Raw genomic sequence first — 24,834 nt, forward strand, 5'->3', positions numbered from 1 at the left:
CTTGGTTATTTCCACGAGTTAATATGAGTTAACAGACGACCATCGAGCAGAGACTATTAGCTAAATAACAGCATACTGTGAATCGGTCTAATCCTAGCTCCTCAAATTTGAGCATTTTAGGTATTTTTTTTGTTATACGTCATCATAAATTAGGTTTTTTTGGACGTTTTTTGACAAAATCAACAACCTTTTGATAATTAAAAAATCCTTTAAGTCATTTTTATAGCAAAATGCGACAAAATTAGCTTGTGCCAGGTTCTTAAATGTGAGAATTTTCTACTTTTTTGTCACGTGACAGTAAACTGACTATTTTAGGGTATAGACTGTTGGTCACTGGTATCTTTCCTGTATTTTTTGGCATTTCAATGACAAAACAGACACCTTGTCTTCATATATAACAGTAAACTGAACATTTTTAGTTGACCTTTTTGACAAACCGGTCAATTAATTAACAAAATAAGCATCAAATAACATTAATTCTTAGCTGCATCCTGACAAATGTAATGGTTTCAGGGTTTCTTTGTTGTATCTCCAACTACATTGGTGCTTTTTTGATAATCAAATGATAATTTTAGTCATTTTTAAAGCAAAATATGCTGATATTTGGTGGTCTATGATATCAAAAGTAGGGATTTTGTGATTTTCTTAGGTTTGAGACTGTTCCATGCCATAGTAAATTGGAATTTTTCTGTATTTTTTGCATGTTAATGAGAAATTAGACAATTTATTTTCATATATAATAGTGAACTCAATATATTTTTAATAAATTTGAATTTTTTTTGGCATTTTTAAAAAACTTTTTATTATTTGACCAACAACGTTTTTGTTCCCAAAAGTGAGGATTTTATTATTTTTTGGTCACGTGACAGTAAATTAAATATTTTTAGGTTTTAGACTGTTAGTCTGACATTTAAAAATGGTCCCTGCAGGCATTTTCAGTATTATTTGACTTTTTTTTGACGAAACGATCAGTTCATCAAATTAAAATAACTATCAAATAACAACATCAGCTGTTAGTTGCTGCTTTATTCTTTAAATTATTAAGACAATTTGATTGTTGTTTTCCAGATATGATTGTTTGAGGGTGTTGTGTCAGAGGAATGTTTTTGTATTTTTTGACTTTTTTGATGATCAAATGATAATTTTAGTCATATTTAAAGTAAAATATACTGATATTTTCTTGCTTTAGGTTCTCAAAAGTGAGGATTTTTAGTTTTTTTGTTTTTTAAATGCAATAAATGTTGAAGTAAATGGGAGTAATTTGGGGGGGTTGGACTAAAGAAAATGAGCTATTTTTTGTATGTCCCAGTAAACTGTTGTTGTATTTATGGCATTATCAAGACAAAATAGACATTTTTTGTCCAGTAGAGATGCTGAGATGTTGGAGCTACACTGACACAGATGTTTGTGACTCATTTGCATTATTAAATGATATTTTTTGTCATTTTAAAGCAGAATATGCAGACATTTTCTTGCTCTACGTTCTCAAAAGTGAAGTTTTTAGGGGATTTTTTTAATCTAATGTGAAAATAAATGAAATACTTTTGTGTTTTGGATGAAAAAATCAGATGAAATCAATAATAAATCATTTTTAGTCGCAGCCCTACTTCACTCTGGTCGACCTGATAAAATAAAGTTCGGAGTAGATTTTAAGGACAAAAGTGCTCAAAATGAACAGACGGATGAATCAATAATAAAAAATAATCATTAGCTGCGGGTCTGTATCAGCTGCTGCCTCTCAGACGGGCAGGAAATAAATCCTATTTCCTGCTGCTCTCCTCTGCAGCTTTCAGCACAAATCAGATTTACTTGATGTGTAGCCAGAGAGAGAGAGAGACCACACACACACACACACACACACACACACACACACACACACACACACACACACACACACACACACACACACACACACACACACACACACACACACACACACACACACACACACACACACACACACACCAGCCATTGTGTGAATTAGACAGCACTTCAGTCACAGCAGCTCTTCCCCTCCGGCTGCTTCCTCCATCCTACTGATGGCCGACTTCGTTTGATGTGTGTGTGTGTGTGTGTGTGTGTGTGTGTGTGTGTGTGTGTGTGTGTGTGTGTGCGTGTGTTTGCTCAGCTCTTCTATCTCTATACTTCTTTCTACACTCTAAAAAGCAGATCAAAGGACCTAATTAAATGTATAATTGCAAAAAATAATATTCTAATTCACTGATACAGAGAAACACTTTTTTGGTGACAGAATAATGTTGCATCAGCTTGATTTTGTGTTCAGTCTAAACTCAAATTTCTGCATTAGTTGATTACAACTAAGGTCCAGTGGTTCAAAGTAATCACTATTTCTTTCCTAACAGTAGACTGATTTTTTAAAAATAAATTCATATGTTTTGTATTTAAAAAAAAAAACTTTAGGATATTTTTTGTCATTTTTAAAGCAAAATATCCAGAAATTTCTGTGGTTTATGGTCTTAAAAATGAGGATTTTGTGATATCTTTAGGTTTTGGACTGTTCCATTCCAGAGTAAATTGGATTTTTTTCTGTATTTTTGGTATGTTAATGAGAAATTTGACAACTTATTTTCATATGCAGTAGTAAACTCAATATGTTTTCAATCAAAAATATTAAAAATGATAATTTTTGCCATATTTAAAGTAAAATATGCTTATATTTTCTTGTTCTATATTCTGAAACATAAAGATTCTATGATTTTTTTGTCATATGTGACAAAGTAAATTGAATATTTTGGGGGTTAGACTAAAAAAATCAGCTGAAATTAAGCATAAACATTTTTTTGGACAGTTGGTCTGACATTTGAAGACATATTCTTGGACTCTGACAAGTATTTTCAGTATTATTTGACTTTTTGACAAAATGATCAATTAATCAAATTAAAATAACCATCAGAAAAGAACATCAGCTGTTAGCTGCAGCTAAAAATTGGCTGTAGCTTTCCAAATGTGATGGTTTGAGGCTTTGTTGTCTGTCAGAGGAATGTATTTTTGATTATCAAATGATAATTTCAGTCATATTTAAAGCAGAATATGCTGATATTTTTTGTTCTATGTTCTTAAAAGTGAGGATTCTATGATTTTATTGGCACATGTGACAGTAAACTGGATATTTCTAGGTTCTGGACTGTTGGTGTGACACCTGAAGACGCTCCAATGCACTATAAAATGAGAATTTTTGTCATTTGAAAGCAGAATATGCAGACATTTTTGTGGTCTAAGTTTTCAAAAGTGAGGTTTTTAGGATTTCTTTAAACAAAATGTGAAAGTAAATGGAATATTTTGGGGTTTTGGACTAAGAAAATCAAGTATTTTGTTGCATGTTCCAGTAAATTAGTATTTTTTGTATTTATGGTATTTTAAAAACAAAACAGACTTTTTTTGTCCAGTAGAGACGATGAGACATTGGAGCTACACAGACACAGATGTTTGTGACTCTTTTGATGGATTTCAGTTCAGAAAAATCTCTTGATCTTTACGTGACGTCAGATATTCCGTTCTGATTCTAAGAAATGCATTTATTGTGGCGTTCCTTCAGAAGTCTCTGAGCATCAGAGCTGCCCGGCTTTAACACATCACCCTGCTCTCTAAATACAGGAAGCACATACGTTTCTCTCTGAGCCAGACGCCGCCCTGCTGCTCACACTGAGCCGGCTGTAAATCTCCTGGTCTGATGTATACGGCAGCGAATGAAAACCAGCTGTGAGGAGAGAAACCTGGTCCAGAGCCAGAAGTCGGTCAGAAGCTTCGTCTGCGGGTCGATATGCAGCTGGCAACGCTCAAATAACCGTCTGAAGAGGACTCCGCCTCGGTCACATCGATTCATTGCTCCTTGTCCTGACCTCAGCCATCAGGACAACACGATTCTACCAAAAAATATACTTTATAAGCTCAGTTTTTAAGATTCTTAATGCTTTCCAACAGCCTACGCTGAATATTAGAGTCTGGAAACATGCAGGTTCAGACAAGTTGGCATCAAATCTGATGCCCTCCTCACACTCGACTCTTCCAGAGATGAAGAATGATCTAATTTAATTACATATTTGAGGGCAGATCATGTTAAAACAGAATATTTTGGTATTTGAGGTATTTGTGTAACACCTGCTACAGTTTGGATAATAAATCATTTAACCTCCAACTGGCAGGTTTAAAAGGCATCTTATCTTTTAAAAAATCACAATTACACCATTTTGGGGTTTGATTTTACTGTGAAGCACTTTGTGAATTTCATTTCTGTGAAAAGTGCTATATAAATAAACTTTACTTACTGACTTACCATTTATCAGAGATGGAAACTGCAAAAACAGAAAAAAATGCCAGATTCTCAACTTTCCAATGATGCTTCAACAAATTATGAATCATGTGTAGTTTTATCTGGAAAATTAACCAAATCTAACCTTAAAAACGTGATTTTTTGTCAAGGTCACTTTATCCTACGTTTTAATATGCACCAAAGATAAACAGTTTTGCACCAGATTCTGTAGAAAAAAATAAAAACCTCCTTGGTGATACCAAGAAGTCATTTGCAACTGTAGTGCAACCAACAGTTACAATATTTCAGGGATTTTTTGGCTTTTTGTGTTAAAACAAAATGGTAAACAGAGGAGCGAGTTGTTGCAAGATATATTTAACATGGTGAAAATTTTTTCTACAGCTGATGAGCAGCGCTATGTGAAAAACAATGCTTCTTCTTCTTCATATTTAGAGCCATAATATCTTAAAATCTTTGTAAAATGAGGTCACAGTGAGGAAAAACGTAACAGGAGCAAAAACGGCATGAAACAGATTAGAGTTCAACAACAAAACTAACAAAAATGGCAAAACGAATCTCATCTGAAATGCAAATCTTATCATCTTTTTAGTCTTCTATGGTTCTAAAATGTGATTTTTGTTATTTTAAACTGCTGTTCAAACAAACAGAAGTAGAAAGAAGCAGGAAAATGTTTGTACTGGAGAACACTACTTGACTAAATGCACTCAGGGCTCCACTGCTGCTGTGCAAAAGAGAAGCAAACTGAGAAGCACTTTAGGTTAAAGTGCTGCATAAACACTTCCATATATTCGATTTTTTTTTGGTCCCCACAAGGTGAGCTGGATGTCAGACTCGTGTCCCTGCAGAGAGATGAACCTCTGGGCCACACAAACACCAACAGAAACTCTCGGTGGCGTACAAACGCCGTCTGGGTTGTCTCCTGTGAATAACTCCTCCCGTGGCGGAACTCGGCCTAATGCCTAATACCGCCAAATACCACCGCAATTAGCGACAGTCGTCCCCGTTGAGCTCTGCAGCGTGGGGTCGATTAACGGCGGTAGTGGAAACAGGCAAAGAGACACGAGGAGGATGGATAATCGCATTAGAGCGGCTAACGTAATGAGATGCTGCAAACATAATGACGACAGAAGAAGGTCGAGGAGGATTGTGGGTTTTGTTTTCGTTTCCCGCTCTTTTCCTGCGAGGCCACACGGCAGCTCGCTAACCTCTGGGAGATCTGGCTGCAGCAGACGAAGCTCTCGCATCAGAATCTGACACCCTGGAGGCCGTCGGAGCTTCGTCAGAGGCTCCAGAGGTGATGTTCTGCAGCCGTGTCGGCTCGTGATGCAACAGCCGGCTGTTTGCCTGCAGACAGTAACGACGCTGTTTGTTGACGATGATGAGTGGTGTCAGGAATCAGCGGCGCTCATTCACACGACCGGATTCAGGTTTCACTCTGGATGCTCACTGATTGCACGCCGGAAACGATTAATCCAAGAGCAGAGCGACATGAAGTGACTGTAGCGGCTGAAAAAACTGAGCATCCTCAGTGTTTTCTTTGTATTTATGTCCATTTAGTCACGTTTGTAATTGCAAAAGCTGCACGTATGAACTACTGATCCATTACTTTTCACTATTTTAACATTGTCATTTAGTTCCACCTCCCTTTTTCAACCATTCATTTGTAAATTTGAGCTATTTATCTGGTGCTACTATTGACTTTTCTTAACTCACAAGTCATTAAAGTCTGTTTGTTGCTATTTTAACATTACCAGTTAGCTTTATGTTTGCTTTTCAGCCCTTTAGTTGCAAATTTGAGCTATTTATCCGAGTATTTAATCATTATTTATACTTTTTATCTGTTTATATGAAAACTGAGCTGAAACAAGCTGGTTTAGTATGTAATAATAAAGGATTTTTAGTTTTCAGGGTCACATGATGCAGTGTTCAGCTGCTAGTATTGACTTTTCTGAACTCAAAGCATAAATCACCTCCAATTCTGTTAAATTTGTAGACTTTCCATCTTAAGCTTAGTGGACGGATGTAGCACAAGGTTTCTGGAGACTTTACAACTTCCCACTGTGTTTCGGCGCGGCTCATGGAAAGCATAAATCATCTCAAATTCTTCTCAAGTGTGTTGCCTTCTTACCCTAAGCTTGATAGACAGACGTAGTACAAGATATCTGGAGAATTTAAAACTTCCCACTGCGTTTTGGCGCAGTTCACAGAAAGCAAAAAGCACTTGTGATTTTGCCCAAGTTTGCTGACTTCACATCTTAAGTTCAGTGGAAGGATGTAGCGGAAGATTTCTGGAGATTTTAGAATTTCCCACTGTAAAGTACCTCCAATGCTGTCCAAGTTTGTAAACTTTCCATCCTAAACTTAGCATACAGATGTGGCACAGGATGTCTGGGATATTTAGAACTTTCCAATGTGTTCGGTGCAGTTCGTAGAGGGCAAAAAGCACCTCCATTTCTTCTTAAGTTTGTTGATTTTCCATCCTAAGCTTAGTGCACGAATGTAGCACAAGATTTCTGGAGAATTTAGAACTTCCTACTACTGTTTCGCCGCAGTTCATGAAAAGCATAAAGCACCGGCAATTCCACCCAAATTTGTTGATGCTTTGTTTGAAGCTTAGTGGACGGCCATGGCAAAAGATTTCTGGAGATTTTAGAACTTCTCACTATAAGGCACCTCAAAGGGTCCGTTCTAAACTTTGTGGATGGACGTAACACAGGATATCTGGAGAAGTTAGGACTTTCCATTGTGTTTTGGCGCAGTTCATGGAAAGCATAAAGCACCTTCAAATCAGCCCAAGTTTGCTGACTTTCCGTCCTAAGCTTCATGGATGGATGTAGCACAAGATTGCTGGAGAATTTGCAACTTTCCATTGTGTTTCAAGCAGTTCATGGAAAGTATTGAGCACCTCCAATTTTACATAAATTTGTTGACTTTCTGTCATAAGCTTAGAGGACAGATATAGCACAAGATTTCTGGAGAATAGAGAATTTCCTACTACTATTTCGGCACAGTTCATGACTCATCATTCATATAGCACCAGCAATTATGGTCAAATTTGTTGATATTTTGTTAGAAGCTTCATGGACGGCCATGGCAAAAGATTTCTGGACATTTTAGAACTTCCCACTGTAAAGCATTGTTGCCCAAGTTTGTAGACTTTCTGTTCTAAACTGGACGTAAGTAGCACAAGGTTCCTGGAGATTTTAATTCTCAATTCAATTCTCAATTCAATTTTATTTATATAGCGCCAATTACAGTCAAATTGTCTCAAGACACTTTACAGAACCCATATGCCTGACCCCCAGAGCAAGCCAAAAGGCGACAGTGGCAAGGAAAACACCCTTTTAACAGGGAAAAAAACCTCGAGCAGAACCCGGCTCTTTATGTAGGGGGATCCATCTGCCTGCTGAGCGGGTGGGTAGAACTTCCAAATGTAAAGCACCTCAAATTATGCCAAAGTTTGTGGACTGTCTGTTCTAAACTTAGTGTACAGCTGTGGCACAAGATTTCTGGAGAAAGTCATTCAACTTTGATTACGACTCTTTAAAAAACTTAAGACGTCTCCATTTTGTGAGCAGAAAAAAGAACAAGAGTGTAAGACAACACAAACTACAGACAACACACGTCCAATTAGCTTATTAAAAGAAGTTAGAAATCACATGGGAACCTCATGTGACTCCTACAGCTGTTGTGATATTGCTGCTACAAACAGACAAACAGTTTTCCAGGGGAAATTTAAAACATATGAAGCTGGAGGATCTCACAGACTCTCCTAGAGAGTCTTCGTCAAACTTGGACATATGGTGAAATTTACATAACGTGGACCTCAGAAAGCCTGAAACTACTTTTTAAAGTGTTTCCATACTGTTTATAGTGAGTCAGAGTCAATCATCCCTGAAACCTGCAGCAGTTTCTAATTTTTTTACCACCATGGAGGGAATAAATTCATGACTAAGACATGAGTTCATAGCGTTTCCCAACTCTTTACAGACCGTGTGAAAACTGAAACTGACTGACAGGCAAGATGCACAAATGTGGCTGCTTTATTGTGTTATACTATATTTAATGTTTCTCACAATTAATCATTTAAAGTGGCTGTAAATGATATTTCTGCACTAACCAGAGGCAATGAAAGAACCGCAAAATGGTTATTATCTGTGATCGGCAGTGCAACAAGTTCACCCTCAACTCTGTAATTCATTGAGCTGATGTGTTCTGAATGATTAACGTAGAATGTAATAAATAGTTTCTACTGTGTTTATCTTTCTAAAGCTGTAGCACAGTTTTCAAAATGAGGAGTAAACGCTGTTTTCCGTCACAGTAAAAGTTAAAATACACATTTTTCTTTATGAAGATCCACCGTCCTTTCTTTACAGTAGTGTTTAGAAAGAGTTAATAAGCATTCAGATGCAATGAAATCGCTCTCATCGTGTTGTTTCTGCTGCACTGTGCAGAAAGAAAGCTCTAAAAATCCACGATTTCGCTACCTGATGAACTGCAAACAGCACAGAAACGCACCTGGTGACCATACATTCATGTACACCTGCTATCAACACACATCTGTATTCAGTAAACCACCTGATTTTCCTTCAGTTAGAGTCTACAGTTTGTTTAAATTAAGTTAAATTTAAGTTGACAAAAGTGAGAATTTGCTGCTTTTCTCTGTTTTGAAGTGAATATCTTTGGGTTTGTTGGTGAATTTGTAACCTTTTGACTCTGATAAAATGTAATTAACAGAGAAGATTAATCAGTAATGATAGAAACAGCAGCGGCCACTCATTAGTAGCTGCTGCTGGGGGATAAATCCTGCAGTCGGCTTCTGTTTGCTGTTGGTTTTAGTCAGACAGCTGCTACATGACACTGTTTGTTGTTAAAGCTTTAAAGCTCCTCTCCACGGTGCTGAGGATGTCGCCGTGGTGACCGGTTACTAAGGGCAACGTGGTGTTTACGAGCTGCTCGGCATCCTGAACTCTGACTCTAAACTCTACTGAAGTAACTCTGAGGAATCGACGATCTTTTAACTTCTGAAGAACCAGGCAGCAGATGTTTCATGACTCAGTGGGTTTCATCTTCCTGCCAGAAAATGCCAAATTCTGTCTCGGATAACTAAAAACCAACTCTTTCTCTTGAGATTTTAACAGCTTTTCTCAGAGAGGAGGTTACTGGAGGAATCTAGAAGACTTCTAAAGGAGGAGATTTAGGCTTCAGGCTTGAATGTAAACTTTGTTTTTTATCTGTTTTATGTTTAAAACTATATTGTAATCAAGTTTGGTTCATTTAATGAGAAATAATAACAGGGCTGACAGTATTATAACGTTATATTTTAGTCCAAATATCTTTATGTATCATTAACAACTGGAGCTCTTTTTTAACAATGTTGGATATTCATTACTAATTCTAAGTTTTAGAGACTCTTATTGTATATTTCGGCAGATTAGGAGCTCTAAAAGTTTTTTAAAAAGTTGTAAAATAAACACAATAATAAGTTCAACTACTTGAACAAAATGCTTTAATATTTCATGATCATGTCCAGTATTTCTTTGCTTCTTTGCTCACAATCATATCAGTATAACATGTTACTTTTCTATTATAGCCATATTTTAGCTCATTTATTTCAATTTTAAATAATATATCAGACTTATTATGGTTATGATTTGTTTTAGGGGTATTTCTGAGTTAAATCTGGCTCAAGAAGTTCCTTCGGGATCAGAAAGTTCCATCAACAAACTTTATGCTGCAGTTTTTCTTGATTTATTTCACATCTTTAGCTATTATTTTCTTTAAAAATGAAGACTTTATACAAAAAGCTGTTAAAAATCAGCTTCTCATGTTAGTTGTTTAAACTATTTCTCACTTAATGAATACATTCCTATGCAGTTTTATCATTTAAACTCAAACATTATGAATATATAATAGCTGCAATGAACATTTTCTCAGTGTTTTATTAAATTAACAAATTTTTTGCTGTAAGATTTTCTCCACTTGGTATTTTAGACATTTATATTCCTTATAGATGAACATTTTAGGCATAAAAGTATAAACTGGGCTGTTGAAAACGCCTTCTTATGCTGCTTTTTCTCATTATTTTTCATTTTATTCATACATAATTACTTAGTTTTTTCTTTAAAATGCAGATATTACAGGTATATGATAACTGCAGCTCACATTTTCCCAGTTTCTATTTATTCAACACCAAATTTATGTTGCACTTTTGTTTCCTCTTGATTTATTCAACATCTTTAGTTATTTTATGAAAAAATGTCCTGAGCTGTTAAAAAGCAGCTTTTTATGTTACTTTTTCTCACTATTTTTCATTTAACTGATGTGTAACTAACTATTTTTTCCATAAAACTCAAATATTATGGATATTGAATAACTTCAGGTAAACTTTTCTCAGATTCCTTATTAATTAACACCAAATCTGGCCAAATTTGTGGCTGCATTTTTGTCTCCTCTTGATTTATTCAACATCTTTAGTTATTTTATGCAAAAAATATATATATCCCGAGCTGTTAAAAAGCAGCTTCTTATGTTACTTTTTCTTTCTATTTTTCACTTGAATGATGAATATTCACCTTTTCTTCTTCTTAAAAACGCAAATATCTTGGATATATGATAACTGCAGCTCACATTTCCTCAGTTTCTCTTCAATTAACACCAAATTTATGCAGCACTTTTTCTCTCCACTTGATTTATTTGACATCTTTAGTTATTTTATGCAAAAAATAGATATCCTGAGCTGTTAAAAAGCAGCTTCTTATGTTAGTTTTTCCTATTATTTTTCACTTGACTGATGCATATTCACCTATTTTTTCCATAAAAATTCAAATATTATGAGTATTCAATGAACTGGAGGTAACATTTTTTCAGTTTCTTTTTAAATTAACACCAGATTTAGCCAAACTAATACATGCATTTGTTTCTCCTCTGGATTTATTTGACATCTTTAGTTATTATCATCCATGCAGGTGAACGTTTTACACATATAAAGATATCCTGAAATGTTAAAAAGCACCTTTTTCTCTACACACTATGTTTTACTGAACTGATTCCTACCTACATTTGTCTGTGAGTAAAAGATTTGCACATAAAAAAACGATCCACTGAACTCAGTTTTTCTTACTTCTTTCACTTAATATTATGTTTCTCTTAAAATTTTCTGAACATTTAATGACTATTACTCCATTTCTTCTCTCATTTAACACAAATTTGTGCTGAAATTCTTGCAAATATTTGTATAATTTGCAGCTAGACGTGCAGGAAAGCAGCCCGGGGTGACTGTAAATGTATAATTGGTGTGTAAAATCAGGTGAATGAAGCTGCTGAAGGTCTCCAAGGTGACTTAACGTCAAGGACAAGCAGCAGCATCAGCAGCAGAAGAACCAGAAAGCAGCCTGGAGGAGATTTTATCCTCCAGAAGTGCTCTAGAAGAAGCTCCTGCTGCTGTTTGGACACTTTGAACCTTCACTCTGACGGGTTTCTCTCTCTCTTTTAGCAGAAATAAAGCCTCCAGCTGGGTCACTTTTAATTGGAAATCTGTTGAACAAAAGGATCCAGAGCCTCATTGTTCCAGACATCCCTGCTCTGGTTCTGCTTCTGGTTCTGGTTCAGCTCTACATCTAACCAGCATCTCCACCTCCAGCATCAACTTAGAATAAAAAGCCCGCAAATAAAAGCTTGAATTGTGCTCCTCCGCTGCGCTGTGATCAGGACCGGAGCCGCAGCAGCGAAAAATAAACAGAAAAATCAAGAAAAACCGGTGAGGAAGCGGCTCGGTTTCTCCTCACCGGGTCTCTTACCGGTGAAGTTCGGTTCCGGTGGATGAAGCCTGGCCGGGATTAATCCGTTTAATCGGTGCCGGAGCCGCGGAGGATCCTCTCCGGCTCGTGGTGCATCAGACAGCAGACACGGAGCCGCCGCCGCTGCCGGTAGGACGGAACCGGAGGCGCGTCCCCGACACGGAGAGAGAGAGAGGGAGAGGGAGGGGCGTGCACGACGGTCCGATCCGGTCCGTCCGCCGAACCGGAGGATCCTGGAAGAGGATGGAGACTGATTTACTGCAGGAGATTATACATGTATGTGTTACACATGAATAAAGAATAGACACTTTTTCCCATTATTTATCATTAATTAACCAGAAATCAACCAGTCAGGCAGAAAATTAGTTTCAAATAACTGATTAATTGTTTAATTTTGAAGCTTAAATGCTACAATTTTCTGGGCAACAATGAAAAAAACACCAGCTGATCAAAATAAAACTAAAAAAATAAACATTACATTAATATATACACACATTTCTTCATTATTGATCATCAATTAACCAGAAATCAAGCAATCAAGCAGAAAATTAATCTCAAACAATTGATTAATAGATTATTTTTTTAAGCTTAAATGCTATTTAAGTTTCATGAAACCATCAGCTGATCAAAATAAAACTAGAAAATAAACATTAATAGCTATCTAATTTTTTCACTATTGTTGATCAATTGCCCAGGAATCAACCAGTCAGGCAGAAAATTGATCTCAAATAACTGATTAATCATTTAATTTTGAAGCCCAATTGCTATTTAAGTTTCATTAAACCATCAGTTGATCAACATGAAGCCAAAAAATAAACATTACATCCATATATATATATATATATATATATATATATATATATATATATATATATATATATATATATATATACAAATTTTCTTCATTACTAATGTTTGTTTAACCAGAAATCAACCAGCCAGGCAGAAAATTAATCTCAAATAACTGACTGTTTAATTTTGAAGCTTAAAAGCTATAATTTACTGGGCAACAATGAAAAAAACAGCGTGTCGTAGCATAGCGTATCATAGCATAGCGTATCGTAACGTATCATAGCGTAGCATATTGTATCAGCGTATCGTAGTATAGCGTATCGTAATGTATCATAGTATAGCATATTGTATCATAGCATATCATAGCGTAGCATATTGTATCAGCGTATCGTAGTATAGCGTATCGTAATGTATCATAGTATAACATATTGTATCATAGCGTAGCATATTGTATCATAGCGTATCATAGCGTAGCATATTGTATCAGCGTATCGTAGTATAGCGTATTGTAATGTATCATAGTATTGCATATTGTATCATAGCGTAGCATATTGTATCATAGCGTATCATAGCGTAGCATATTGTATCATAGCATATCATAGCATAGCGTATTGTAACGTATCATAGCATAGCATATTGTATCATAGCGTAGCATATTGTATCATAGCGTATCATAGCGTAGCATATTGTATCATAGCGTATCATAGCGTAGCATATTGTATCATAGCATATCATAGCATAGCGTATTGTAACGTATCATAGCATAGCATATTGTATCATAGCGTAGCATATTGTATCATAACGTATCATAGCGTAGCATATTGTATCATAGCGTAGCGTATTGTATCATAGCGTATCATAGCATATCGTAACATAGCGTATTGTAGCATAGTGTATTGTAGCATAGCGTATCGTAGCGTATCATAGCATATCGTAACATAGCGTATCGTAGCGTACTGTAGCATAATGTAATGTAACGTATCTTATTGTAATAAATTGTTTGACTGTTGGTCAGGTGTAAAATATGTCTATTTATTAGCTATATTAGGCTGTTTTTTCTTGTTTATGCTTAATTTTTAAAGATAATGTTGCTAAGTGTTGGTTGCAGCTTTAGGGGGAAAGTTAGAGGAAGTAAAGAAGCAGATTCTAGTGGGCTGCATGAATATCCAGAGTGACGTTGAGGACCTCCGTCAGAATACAAATATTCAGCTATTTCACGTCTGCAGACTTTCCTGAAGGACTTGCACACAGTTGCACAATGAAGTAAACACAGTTGTACTGTTCTGCACAGAATTAACACAAACCAAGCAGGGAGGACATCTGTTTGAAGGTTTATCTGAAGGCAGCAACATCACAGACGAGGTTAGTTAGATGTTTCAAAACAGTTTGTACGTTTAGTCGAATGTCTGCATAGGATTTACAGATGTTTGTGGAAAAATCAGCTGAGCTCACAATCAAACTGTCAAAAAGTGTCAAATTCATTTTAAAAAAGCAAAAGAGAGTGGAAATGATCTCATTCCTTCAGTTTTTCAGCGACTTTTGTGCCACTTTAATGATAAATCATCACTATATTGCTGGGGGGCACCACCACTGTATCCTGCGCTCAGCTGCATCCAAGACGACTGAACTGTGTTTGGTTAAAAAAATGCAAAGAAGCCACATAAATAGGTAAATAAATAGATAAATAAATAAATGAATAAATAAATAAATATCTGGGGTCAAGGGTGCCAGAATCAGTGACAGAAAATGGTGATAAAATGGCGAACTATTTGCTGATTTAAATGCAATAAAATAGTGTAACTTTACAGTCAAATATTGTTTTAAAAAAAAAAAAAAAAAAAAAAAAAACTGTTTACTGTTATTAAAAGTATAGATTTCTGATGTGGACATTATAACTTTCACTACATCACTATATTGCCGGGGGGCATCACCACTGTATCCTGGGCTCAGCTGCATCCAAGATGACTGAACTGTGATTGGTTAAAAAAATGCAAAGAAGCCGCATAATTAAGTAAATAAATAGATAAATAAAGGAATAAATAAATAAATATCTGGCAACGAGAGTATCAGAAAAAGATGGTAAAAAAATGACTGAAAACGGTGATAAAACGGTAAAATTTAGCGGATTTAAATACAATAAAATAGTGTAACTTTACAGTCAAACACAAAAACACTTTATTGTTGGGAAAAGTATAGATTTCTGACGCGGACATTCTATACAGTTATTTTTTTCTTCTGTTACTTAATAAGGTTTTATCTGTAATTTAACAAAACGTGAAACACCTATAAATTTTTTGAAAAATTCACTAAAACTAATTGCTTTTTCAGTCTTTAACGTACATATTTTTTCACCTACACTATACTAGATCTGCAGCGTTTCTAGTTAAAGAGCCAAAAAAAGACGATAACACAGGAGGAGATTCTGGAACCTGGCAACCCAAAAGATCCTCTAATGGGCTGATTTCTCACTGAGCTTTAACAGAAATGTCTATGTGATGTTTTTAGCAGCATCACTGAGATAATTCCCTGACAGATGACCCATGGAGCCTCGTCTTTATGTTAAAATCTGAGTCCAGCAGTCAGACCGGCCTCATGAATGTGGGTTAAAAATGACTTCCTGTTCATCATCATCATCATCATCATCATCATCAGCAGCAGCAGCAGCAGCAGCTCTCTAACCTTGGTAGGACACATGACAGCAGCTTCAGTCCCAGAGGACACAAACTGAAAGAAGAACCGTCTGCTGGGACTGAAGCTGCAGCCCGACTGTCCTGATGTGGAAAAAAAATCAGAGTTCTGGAATAAAACGAGGGAAAACAGAAATTAAAGGCACTTCTGCATGTTTGTTAATCGGCTCGGTGTGTCTAAAAGTCGTTAAATTTTAATTTTAGAGTGTTAAAAGCAAAAACACTGAAGGTTGAATGTGGTGGAATCAGAAGTGGATATCTGGTGCCTCCTGCTGGACATTTACAGCAAATACAGCAGTTTAGTTTTCGTATAAAGTACTGCAGTATGGAGGGGTTTAATTCAATAATGAATGAAAAGATAAATAAAAACCATCTGAATTATTAAAAGGAGTCTACTGAACTGTAGTAAAATTATTTATTTAATCATTGAGGTATTTATTGCCTCATTTAATTTATATCAGAATTTATTTCATAGAAATATTTATTTATTGAACACTAAATTAACCCATGTATTGTCCTGCCGCTCAAACTGACTGGTTGTAAAGTTTGAAAATGTGGGAACAAAAATGCATTTTCACAGTGAAACTGAAGAACATTTACAAAAAATCAACCACAATCCAGCAAAATTCGCTGGATTTTGGTTGATTTTTATGTGAATGTTCTTAAAGAAAATATTAGAAGTTTTACTGATATATATGGAATCACTTTAGATATTTTTAGCATTTTTTGGAGGATTTTTACTCATTTTTTTTTTAAATATTTACAAGAAGTTTCTTGTCAAATTTGGGTGATTTTTTAAGGTACATTTTTTTAAGGAATTAATTTATTATTTATTTCACAGTAGAAATTTGCTGAGTGTTTGTGTCCATTAAATATCTGAAAAAACAAACATTTTTCCAACAAAAGTTGTATTAAATATCTTATTTTTTTGGTTTGTTTTCAAGAAGAATCATATATTAGTGCTTATTGAATGATTAAATTAATGATACAAGCGTCTCATTCAGTTAAAATTATTAAAGGATAATTCTGGTTTATTTCTGCCTGCTGGATTCTCCTTTTAATGCATCTATTGTTTCTCTATGGGTCATGCTAACTTTAACACTCTCAGCCTCTGTTGTAGAGATTGAGGGAAATGCCAACATGACAGGATTTATCCTGGAAAACAGAGCAGCTTTCCAGAATCCCTGATTTTTACATGAATCATCATAAACAAAATGTTTAAGTCTGAGACTAAAGACAGAAATGAGCCGCCTCCTATGGACATTTTGCTAACTGCATTCTTCTACCTGCCCCTCCAAGCCTCTCCCACTGTCACTTTCTAAATGTGCCTCTGATCAAGTTGCCTGGCAACAGGGTTCCTTCCGCCCACTGCAATACATTTAGCAGAGAACATGGAGGATTCTAGAACCTTCTGCTGTTACTAATTACTCTGAGAAATCATCTGTCTGTTTGTCTGTGTGTGTTCAACAACTGTACATTTAATCCATCTCAAACTGGGCGGGTTTGTCACTGGGGACCTGAGAAAGTGCAGCGTCACATTTAAAGTCAATCGGAGCGTTTTTGGCTTTATTTTGGGTCGTTGCCATTTGCTGGCAAAAGTATGGCATCATTGTATGTATGACCCCATCAGGTGACATCATACACTTGATGATGTCACTGATAAAGCAACAGAGACAATATGAGGTGATGCTCCTGTATTGTGACATCACAAATGATGATGTCATTTGTGATGTCACAATACAGAGCAGAGGCTATAAATACCTCAGATGCGGTGAAGATCAGTTAGTCCCGGAATCCGAGCAACTGGTAAGAGATTTACTTCGCACGAGTAGCTAGAGAGAAGATCTGCAGCACGCAGCAAAAATCCGTTCAGTGTTCTGTTGTTTCTAGATTGTGTACTTTATTTGTTTCTCTGTGAAATGGCACAAAGAAACTGCGGAAGAGGCCGTGGTGGGTTTGAAAACCCTCCTCACCGTGGTGGCCACTACAATAACAGGCGTGGCCCCACTGAAAAAGAAAAATGGCTGTGTGCCTACCAGGACCGCATCTTCAAGCTGGAGGACAAAATAGAGGAGATGGAGAAACACATGAGGGAGCTCCAAGAGGAAAACTCTCAACTGCTCAGTCAAGTCCACAGCGATAGCAGAAAGATAAAGAGTCAGGAGGAACATCTGCAGGCCTACAGAGAAATGGAGGCAACCAACAAACGCCTTCAGGACAGCAAGAAAGAGTTGGAAGTAACCAACAAACGCCTCCTGGAGAGTAATAGCGAAATGGCAGTAGTAAACAAACGCATCCTAATGGCCTACAAAGAAATCCAGGCAACCAACCAATGCCTTCAGGACAGTAAGAAAGACATGGAGACAACAAATAAATGTCTTCAGGAGAATAAAAGAGTGTTGGAAGAAAAAAACAAATGCCTCGAACATACCAACGAAGAAATAGAGGAATCATACAGACGTCTCCTAAAGTCTTACAACGATATCGAGGAAACCAACCAACGTCTTCAGGAGAGTAGTAAAGACATGGAGACACCAAATAAATGTCTTCATGAGAATAACAGAGAGTTGGAAGAAAAAAACAAATGCCTCGAACATACCAATGAAAAAATGGAGGAATCATACAGACGTCTCCTAAAGTCCTACAACGATATCGAGGAAACGAACCAACGCCTTCAGGAGAGTAGTAAAGACATGGAGACACCAAATAAATGTCTTCATGAGAGTAACAGAGAGTTGGAAGAAAAAAACAAATGCTTAGAACATTCCAACGAAGAAATGGAGGAATCATACAGACGTCTCCTAAAGTCCTACAACGATATCGAGGAAACCAACCAACGTCTTCAGGAGAGTAGTAAAGACATGGAGACAACAAATAAATGTCTTCAGGAGAATAACAGAGAGTTGGAAGAACAAAACAAATGCCTCGAACATACCAATGAAGAAATGGAGGAATCATACAGACGCCTCCTAAAGTCCTACAACGATATCGAGGAAACGAACCAACGCCTTCAGGAGAGTAGTAAAGACATGGAGACAACAAATAAATGTCTTCAGGAGAATAACAGAGAGTTGGAAGAACAAAACAAATGCCTCGAACATACCAATGAAGAAATGGAGGAATCATACAGACGCCTCCTAAAGTCCTACAACGATATCGAGGAAACGAACCAACGTCTTCAGGAGAGTAGTAAAGACATGGAGACAAGAAATAAATGTCTTCATGAGAGTAACAGAGAGTTGGAAGAAAAAAACAAATGCCTCGAACATGCCAATGAAGGAATGATGGTAGTGAACCAGCTCCTCCAAGAAAGTAACAGAGAATTGGAAGTAATCAACCAACGCCTTCAGGAGAGTAGTAAAGAAATGGAGGCAACACACAAAAGTCTCCAAGAGACGATCAAAAAATTAGAAAAAACAAACGAAGACCTCCAGGAGCAAAGTAATAAAACAGAGATAAGAAACCAAAACCTCCAAGAGTCTGTTAAACACATGGAGGCAAAGCACAAACTCCTCCAGAAGAAGATTGATAAGATAGAGGCCTTCAGTACTGAACTCCAGCAGCAGAAGGAAAAAGCAGATACCAGCAAAAAGGTACTGGAGGAGGAGTATAATAATCTGCTGGAGGAAAAACAGTTTATGGAGGAAGAGAGAAAAATCCTGGAGGAGGAAAATCAGGAGCTTCAACTTCTGAGTCAAAAGACTAAAAAAAGAGGTTTCTTTAGTTTGTTCCAGAGGAAGACAGAGGAGGAGAAAATGCAAAAGAAAGAAAAGAAAATGAAGAAAGTGAAAGAAAAAGAGGAGAAGAAAAAGCAGCAAGAAAAAGAAGAGAAGAAAGAGCTGCAAATGATGGAAAAGGAAGAAAAGAAGGAGGAGAAAGAAGAGAAGAGGAAGAAGAAGAAAGGCGGTCGGAGCTGGTTCCACTAACCAAGTGTAGAAAAATCACTAGCATTAGGATAATTGGATCTATAATTTGGCCCCAAATTGAAAAGAAAAGAAAAAAATAATTCAAATTCAAATAAATCAAACCAAATAAACCAAAATAAATATATATGTGCATGTGTGTACTTCTCTGAATCCTCTACAGCTGCACCACATTCTGACTGCTGGATGTTGCTTTTGTTGTACGAACACTTTTGTTTTTGATTTGAACAGGATTAAAGGTTTCTGCAGGTTACAATAGCTTGATACTTTATTGATCCTTTGCAGGAAGTGATGTTGTTATAACAGCTACAGTCACATTATAACCACATAAAACATTTGAGCACAGAATCTATTTGCAGAGGCGCTAAATGTACTGAAAACTCTGAAGACGTGTGAAAAACAATGTGCAAAAATGTACAACAAAAAAGTCATGTAAGTGCATGCAGTGTGTAAAAATGTGAAAAAACAACTATGTAATGTAAAGTTATACTGTGTACAAAATATAATGTGTAAAAATGTGAAAAAACAACTATGTAATGTAAAATTATACTGTGTACAAAATGTGTAAAAATGTGAAAAAAATGAAATGTGAAAATATAGTGTACAAAAATGCAAAAATAAAAAAGTTAATGTAAAAATATATATTATGCAAAATACAATGTTTGTGTGTGTGTGTGTGCGTGTTTGTGTGTGTCTGTGTGTCTGTGTGTGTGTGTGTAGCTGTTCCTCTGATCTACTTCAAACTTAGTGTGTGTAATGCTGGGAACAGAGGGAAGAGCAGTGTTGACTCTAATGTAGTTTGGAAAAGTGGCTCATGAGAAACATGAAGAGATATATTAATTAAAGCTGCAAGCAGCGTTGGACGGGTCCTCGCATCATTGCTGGTCAGCGAGTCCAAGCATGTCCACCAGGTGGCGCTGTGACCGAGCGTGTATGTTGGCCTGTGGATGTGATGAAACCTGGACTGGGATCACACGTAAAATTTCAGGTAGATTGGAACATGTATAGGCTAGTTATACACCACTTCCTGTTTATCCACCAGGTGGCGCTATCACTGTGACTGTATATTGGTCTATGGATGTCTGTAAAGCTGGACTCTGATCATACATGTGAAGTTTCAGGCAGATAGGAGCATGCAGAGGATAGTTACACAGCAGTTGATGTTTAATGGCAAAGCGTCAAAATCCAGGGGCCGCCATTTCCAGGCCCTCAGACTTTTGCGGAGCATTTTGATAACATTTGATCACCCATGCCTGGAGTACATCCTGGCCGAATTTCAGCTCTGTTGGAGTTACCCTGTTTGAGTTTGTAGCTTTTAAAAAAATGGCCAAAAATTACCCAAAATCGTTGAAATTATGACACATAATTAAAAATGACCGACTTCCTGTTGGGTTTTGGGTATGAGTGTCAATTACATTTTTGTGCCTCTTGACGAGTTACATAGGTGTATCAAATTTCATAACTCTAGGTGACACGTACTGGCCGTAGTAAATGTTTGAAATTTTCCAGGTGGCGCTATGGAGCCATTTTGCCAAACATATGTTCAATTCCCCAAAAATATCAAATAAGGGACCGGTCCTGATGTGTGTGGCAATTTTGGCAAGTATTTGAGCATTTCTAACTTGTGAAAAAGCGCTTTGTTTGTCACAGCAACAGCATTTTATGAAACGTCAAAATCTTCACACTGTGGCATCGTTAAGGGGTGAACGTGGAGCTGTCCAATTTCTACAATGATATGACAACGTTTCGGGCAATGGTACATGCAAATGTAATGACCAGAACTTCTTATTACCAATAGGTGGCGCTATGAATATTTCTAAATGTATGAATGTGGATGTGTTCAGACCCGGACTGGTGTCCATCATATGAAGTTTGGTCTAGACTGGATCTTGTGCAGCTGAGATATAAATCGTTAAATTTTCATGGCGAGAAATCGAAATTCGCCGCGCCGCCACAGACACGCCCCTTGATGACGAGTCGCCATTTTGTCCGTGAGTCATCAGCAACATGGTCAGGCTTTTATCACCACATTTGAGGTGAATATGATCAACTGGCTAAGAATAGTACATCAAAGCGTAAAAAAATGTCTATTTCCTGATACCACAAGGTGGCGCTATGATCATGAACGTATATAACCACATGGATGTCGTCAGGGCTGGACCCTGATCATACATGTAAAGTTTGAGGCAGATTAGAGCATGATCAGGAGATTTAGACACCACTTCCTGTTTCATGACGAAGGATCAATATTTTTGGGAGATGCCATGGCTACACCCTTTGACTGTTGTGGAAATATTTTGATATTTTTTCATCAGGAAGCAGTGTTGCACAGACTGACAAAATTTGAGGTCTCTCGGACTTACCCCCGATGAGTTATTAATCTCAAAAAATTTCACAGCTAATTCAAGATGGCCAACTTCCTGTTGGGTTTACAGTATGGCTGTTATTGACTTTTTCGTGTGTCCTGATGTGCTGCATATGCATACCAAATATGGTAGCTGTAGATGAAATGTGGTGCCAGTTGGCCTAATGACCACATTTTCAATTTTGCAGGGGGCGCTATGGAGCTGTTTTGCCACACACATGTGCAACTCCCATAAAATATCAAATTTTTCACCGATCCTGATGTGTGTGCAAAGTTTCACGCATTTTGGGGTATGTTAAGGCCACCAAATTAGAGTTTCAACAGAAGGGAAAAGAGTGAAGAGTGTATAGCTTTTGAAAATGGTCCAAAATATGCATCATATTTCAAAATGGCCGCATTCCGCTGGTTGCCATGGCCACGCCCTCAGACTTTTGTAGAGCATTTTAATAACTTTTGATCACCCATGCCTGGAGTACATCCTGGATATGGCTGAACTCAAAACTAACGTACTAACAAGAAGACGTGAATGTTTCTGAGCTATCTGGAGTTAAAGTACTGAAGTATTAGCAGCTTCATGTATTAAAAGTATGAAAAGTGAAAGTACTTAAGTATTATTAGTTTCATGTAGTTAAAGTATTAGTAGTAAAAGTACTCAAGTACAATAAGCTTCAGGCAGTTAAAGTATCAGAAATAGAAGTACACAAGTATAATCAGCTTCAAGTAGTTAAAGTATTAGTAGTAAAAGTAAAGAAGTATTATCAGCTTTATGTGATTAAAGTTTTAGAAGTAAAGGTACTCAATTATTTTTAGCTTAATGTAGTTAAAGTATCAGAAGTAAAAGTACTCCAGTATTTTTTAGCTCTGTGTATTTAAAGTATTAGTAGCAAAAGTACAGAAGTATTATCAGCTTCTTGTAGTTAAAGTATTAGTAGTAAAAAATACACAAGTATTATTTGCTTTATGTGGTTGAAGTTTTAGAAGTACAAGTACTAAAGTATTTTTTAGTTTGGCATACGTGAAGTATCAGCAGTAAAAGTATTCAAATATTATCAGCTTAATGTAGATAAAGTATCAAAAGTAAAAGTACTCCAGTATTTTTTTTAGCTCTGTGTATTTAAAGTATCAGGAGTAAAAGTACACAAGAATTATCAGCTTCATGTAAAGTTTAAGCAGCTTTATGTGGGTAAAGTTTTAGTAGTAAAGTATTTTCAGCTTTGCTTATGTAAAGTATCAGAAGTAAACAGTGAAACTGTAAAAAAAATACAAATACTTTATGAGTATTTTAGTCGATATAATGTCAGAACTTTGACGTCAAAACTGTGAAAAAAGTTGATCTGTGTTTTTAAACGTCAAGATGATTTTCAGTCACCAGAAAAAACCTCATTAAATACATTAGAAGGAAAGTATTTACAATTAATCAGTTACCAAAACAGTAGATTAATTTAGCAGCAAATCCATCGATGGTTGCAGCATCAGTTAAAGACAATGGTGTAAAATCAGAACATCTAAATGTGAAAGTAGCTGCAGCCTTCAGCTAAATGCGTTCCAGTAGATAACGAAGCACATCAAGAGGAATGAACTAAAAGCAGAAGCTGACTAACGATGAGGCCTCAGACTTTATCATCAGCTCAGTTCTGCTCAGCTGATCTGACCAACAGCTCGAGTGCTTCTGCAAAAAGAACAACAATCTCTGGATGCTGATTTTTCAGCCGCATGTCTGGATCTGATCAACAAAAACACAAGTTTGTTCCGTCACACAATAAAATCCTTTTATCTACACCGTCAGCAAAACTTTTTAAAAACTTTTCCCTGGAGGTTTGTGTTACTGAGAACCAGTTTAATTACACAACGACTCTGTGGTGAACAAACAGCCCTGAGAAGTTCCACATCCTGGTAATCAGGTTCACTCAGCAAACAAACAACATTCCAGCATCTGACTGTTTATTAACACAAGAAAAACCCAAAACAAATCATAACTCATAAGTGTGGTGATTTAGTACAACAGGAGAAAAACCCAAAGTAAAATCTGTCCCACAGTATCAACTAATTTCATGGGAATGACATTAACTCAGTACAAATTTAATTAAAATATCTAGTATTTCAATAACAAGAGACAAACTGAAACCAAACTATAGAGAAATATCTACAAATTTACTAACTTCAGAGAAACCCTTTACCCAAACTTTGTTCAATTATCTACCAATTTAAAGATACCGTGAGACAAATCCGAGCCAAACTCCATTCAAATATCTACCAATTTAAAGATAATGTTAGACAAATTCATATCAAACTCCATTTAAATATCTACTAATTTCATAATATAAGCTAAGACAAAAAAACTCCAGTTAAACAAGTTTAAGTATGTACCAAACTCCATTTAATAATCTACCAATTTAATGATGTGAGCTAAAGAAATAAACTCCATTTAAGCATTTACTCATGTTGAATACATACCCAGATCTATTCAGAAATCTGCCATTGTAATGTCAGCTAAAGATGTACCACACTCCATTTAAGCATCTACCAACTTAGTATAACGCAAACCTAAGAAAAACTCAATTTAGACGACCTAAAATACCCACTAAACTCCATTCAAGAATCTACTAATTTAATAATGTCAGCTAAAGGCATAAACTCCAATTAAACAAGTTTAAACACGTATCAGACTCCATTGAATGCCTACAAATTGAACAATATAAGCTAAATACATGCAAAACTCCATTCAGTACCAAACTCCATTCAAAAATCTTCAATTTTGATGTAGGCCAAAGACATAAACTCCATTTAAGCGTCTACCAGTGTTAAATTCATACCAGATCTGTTTATGTTGAACTTGTCAGCCAGATGTTTGTCGTGCAGCTGATGTTTTTACCACAGTTACAACATGTTCCTGCTGTTGTGACACCCTCTGACCTCGGTGATTGTTCAGCAGATGTGGAGGAACCCGCTCTCTGCAGAATTTCCATCTCATTCAGGG

General features: G+C 36.4%; 2 protein-coding genes across 3 annotated transcripts in view; one reads left to right on the plus strand and one right to left on the minus strand.

Annotated features, from left to right (window-relative positions):
• enox1 (ecto-NOX disulfide-thiol exchanger 1) overlaps positions 1-24,820 on the minus strand; it is a 178,647-nt gene extending 153,827 nt beyond the window's left edge. For both annotated transcript variants that reach the window (XM_023299366.3, XM_023299364.3), the window contains exons 1-2: positions 24,671-24,820; positions 12,091-12,323 (exon numbers count right to left, since the gene is read on the minus strand). The gene's annotated coding sequence lies outside the window, so the exon portion shown is untranslated. The remainder of the gene's footprint in view (positions 1-12,090; positions 12,324-24,670) is intronic.
• LOC111588815 (golgin subfamily A member 6-like protein 25) lies at positions 16,571-20,020 on the plus strand. The gene has a single exon (XM_023299367.3). It carries the CDS (start codon positions 17,489-17,491, stop codon positions 19,493-19,495), a length of 2,007 nt encoding a protein of 668 aa, XP_023155135.2. The 5' UTR covers positions 16,571-17,488; the 3' UTR covers positions 19,496-20,020.
• Positions 24,821-24,834: the final 14 nt, after the last annotated feature.

Source organism: Amphiprion ocellaris, chromosome 11 (genome assembly GCF_022539595.1).
Source record: "Amphiprion ocellaris isolate individual 3 ecotype Okinawa chromosome 11, ASM2253959v1, whole genome shotgun sequence".
NCBI lineage: Eukaryota > Metazoa > Chordata > Actinopteri > Pomacentridae > Amphiprion > Amphiprion ocellaris.

What these genes read in the sequence shown, in the direction of transcription:
- LOC111588815 (XM_023299367.3), top strand. Translation starts at nt 17,489, where the DNA reads ATGGCACAAAGAAACTGCGGAAGAGGCCGTGGTGGGTTTGAAAACCCT.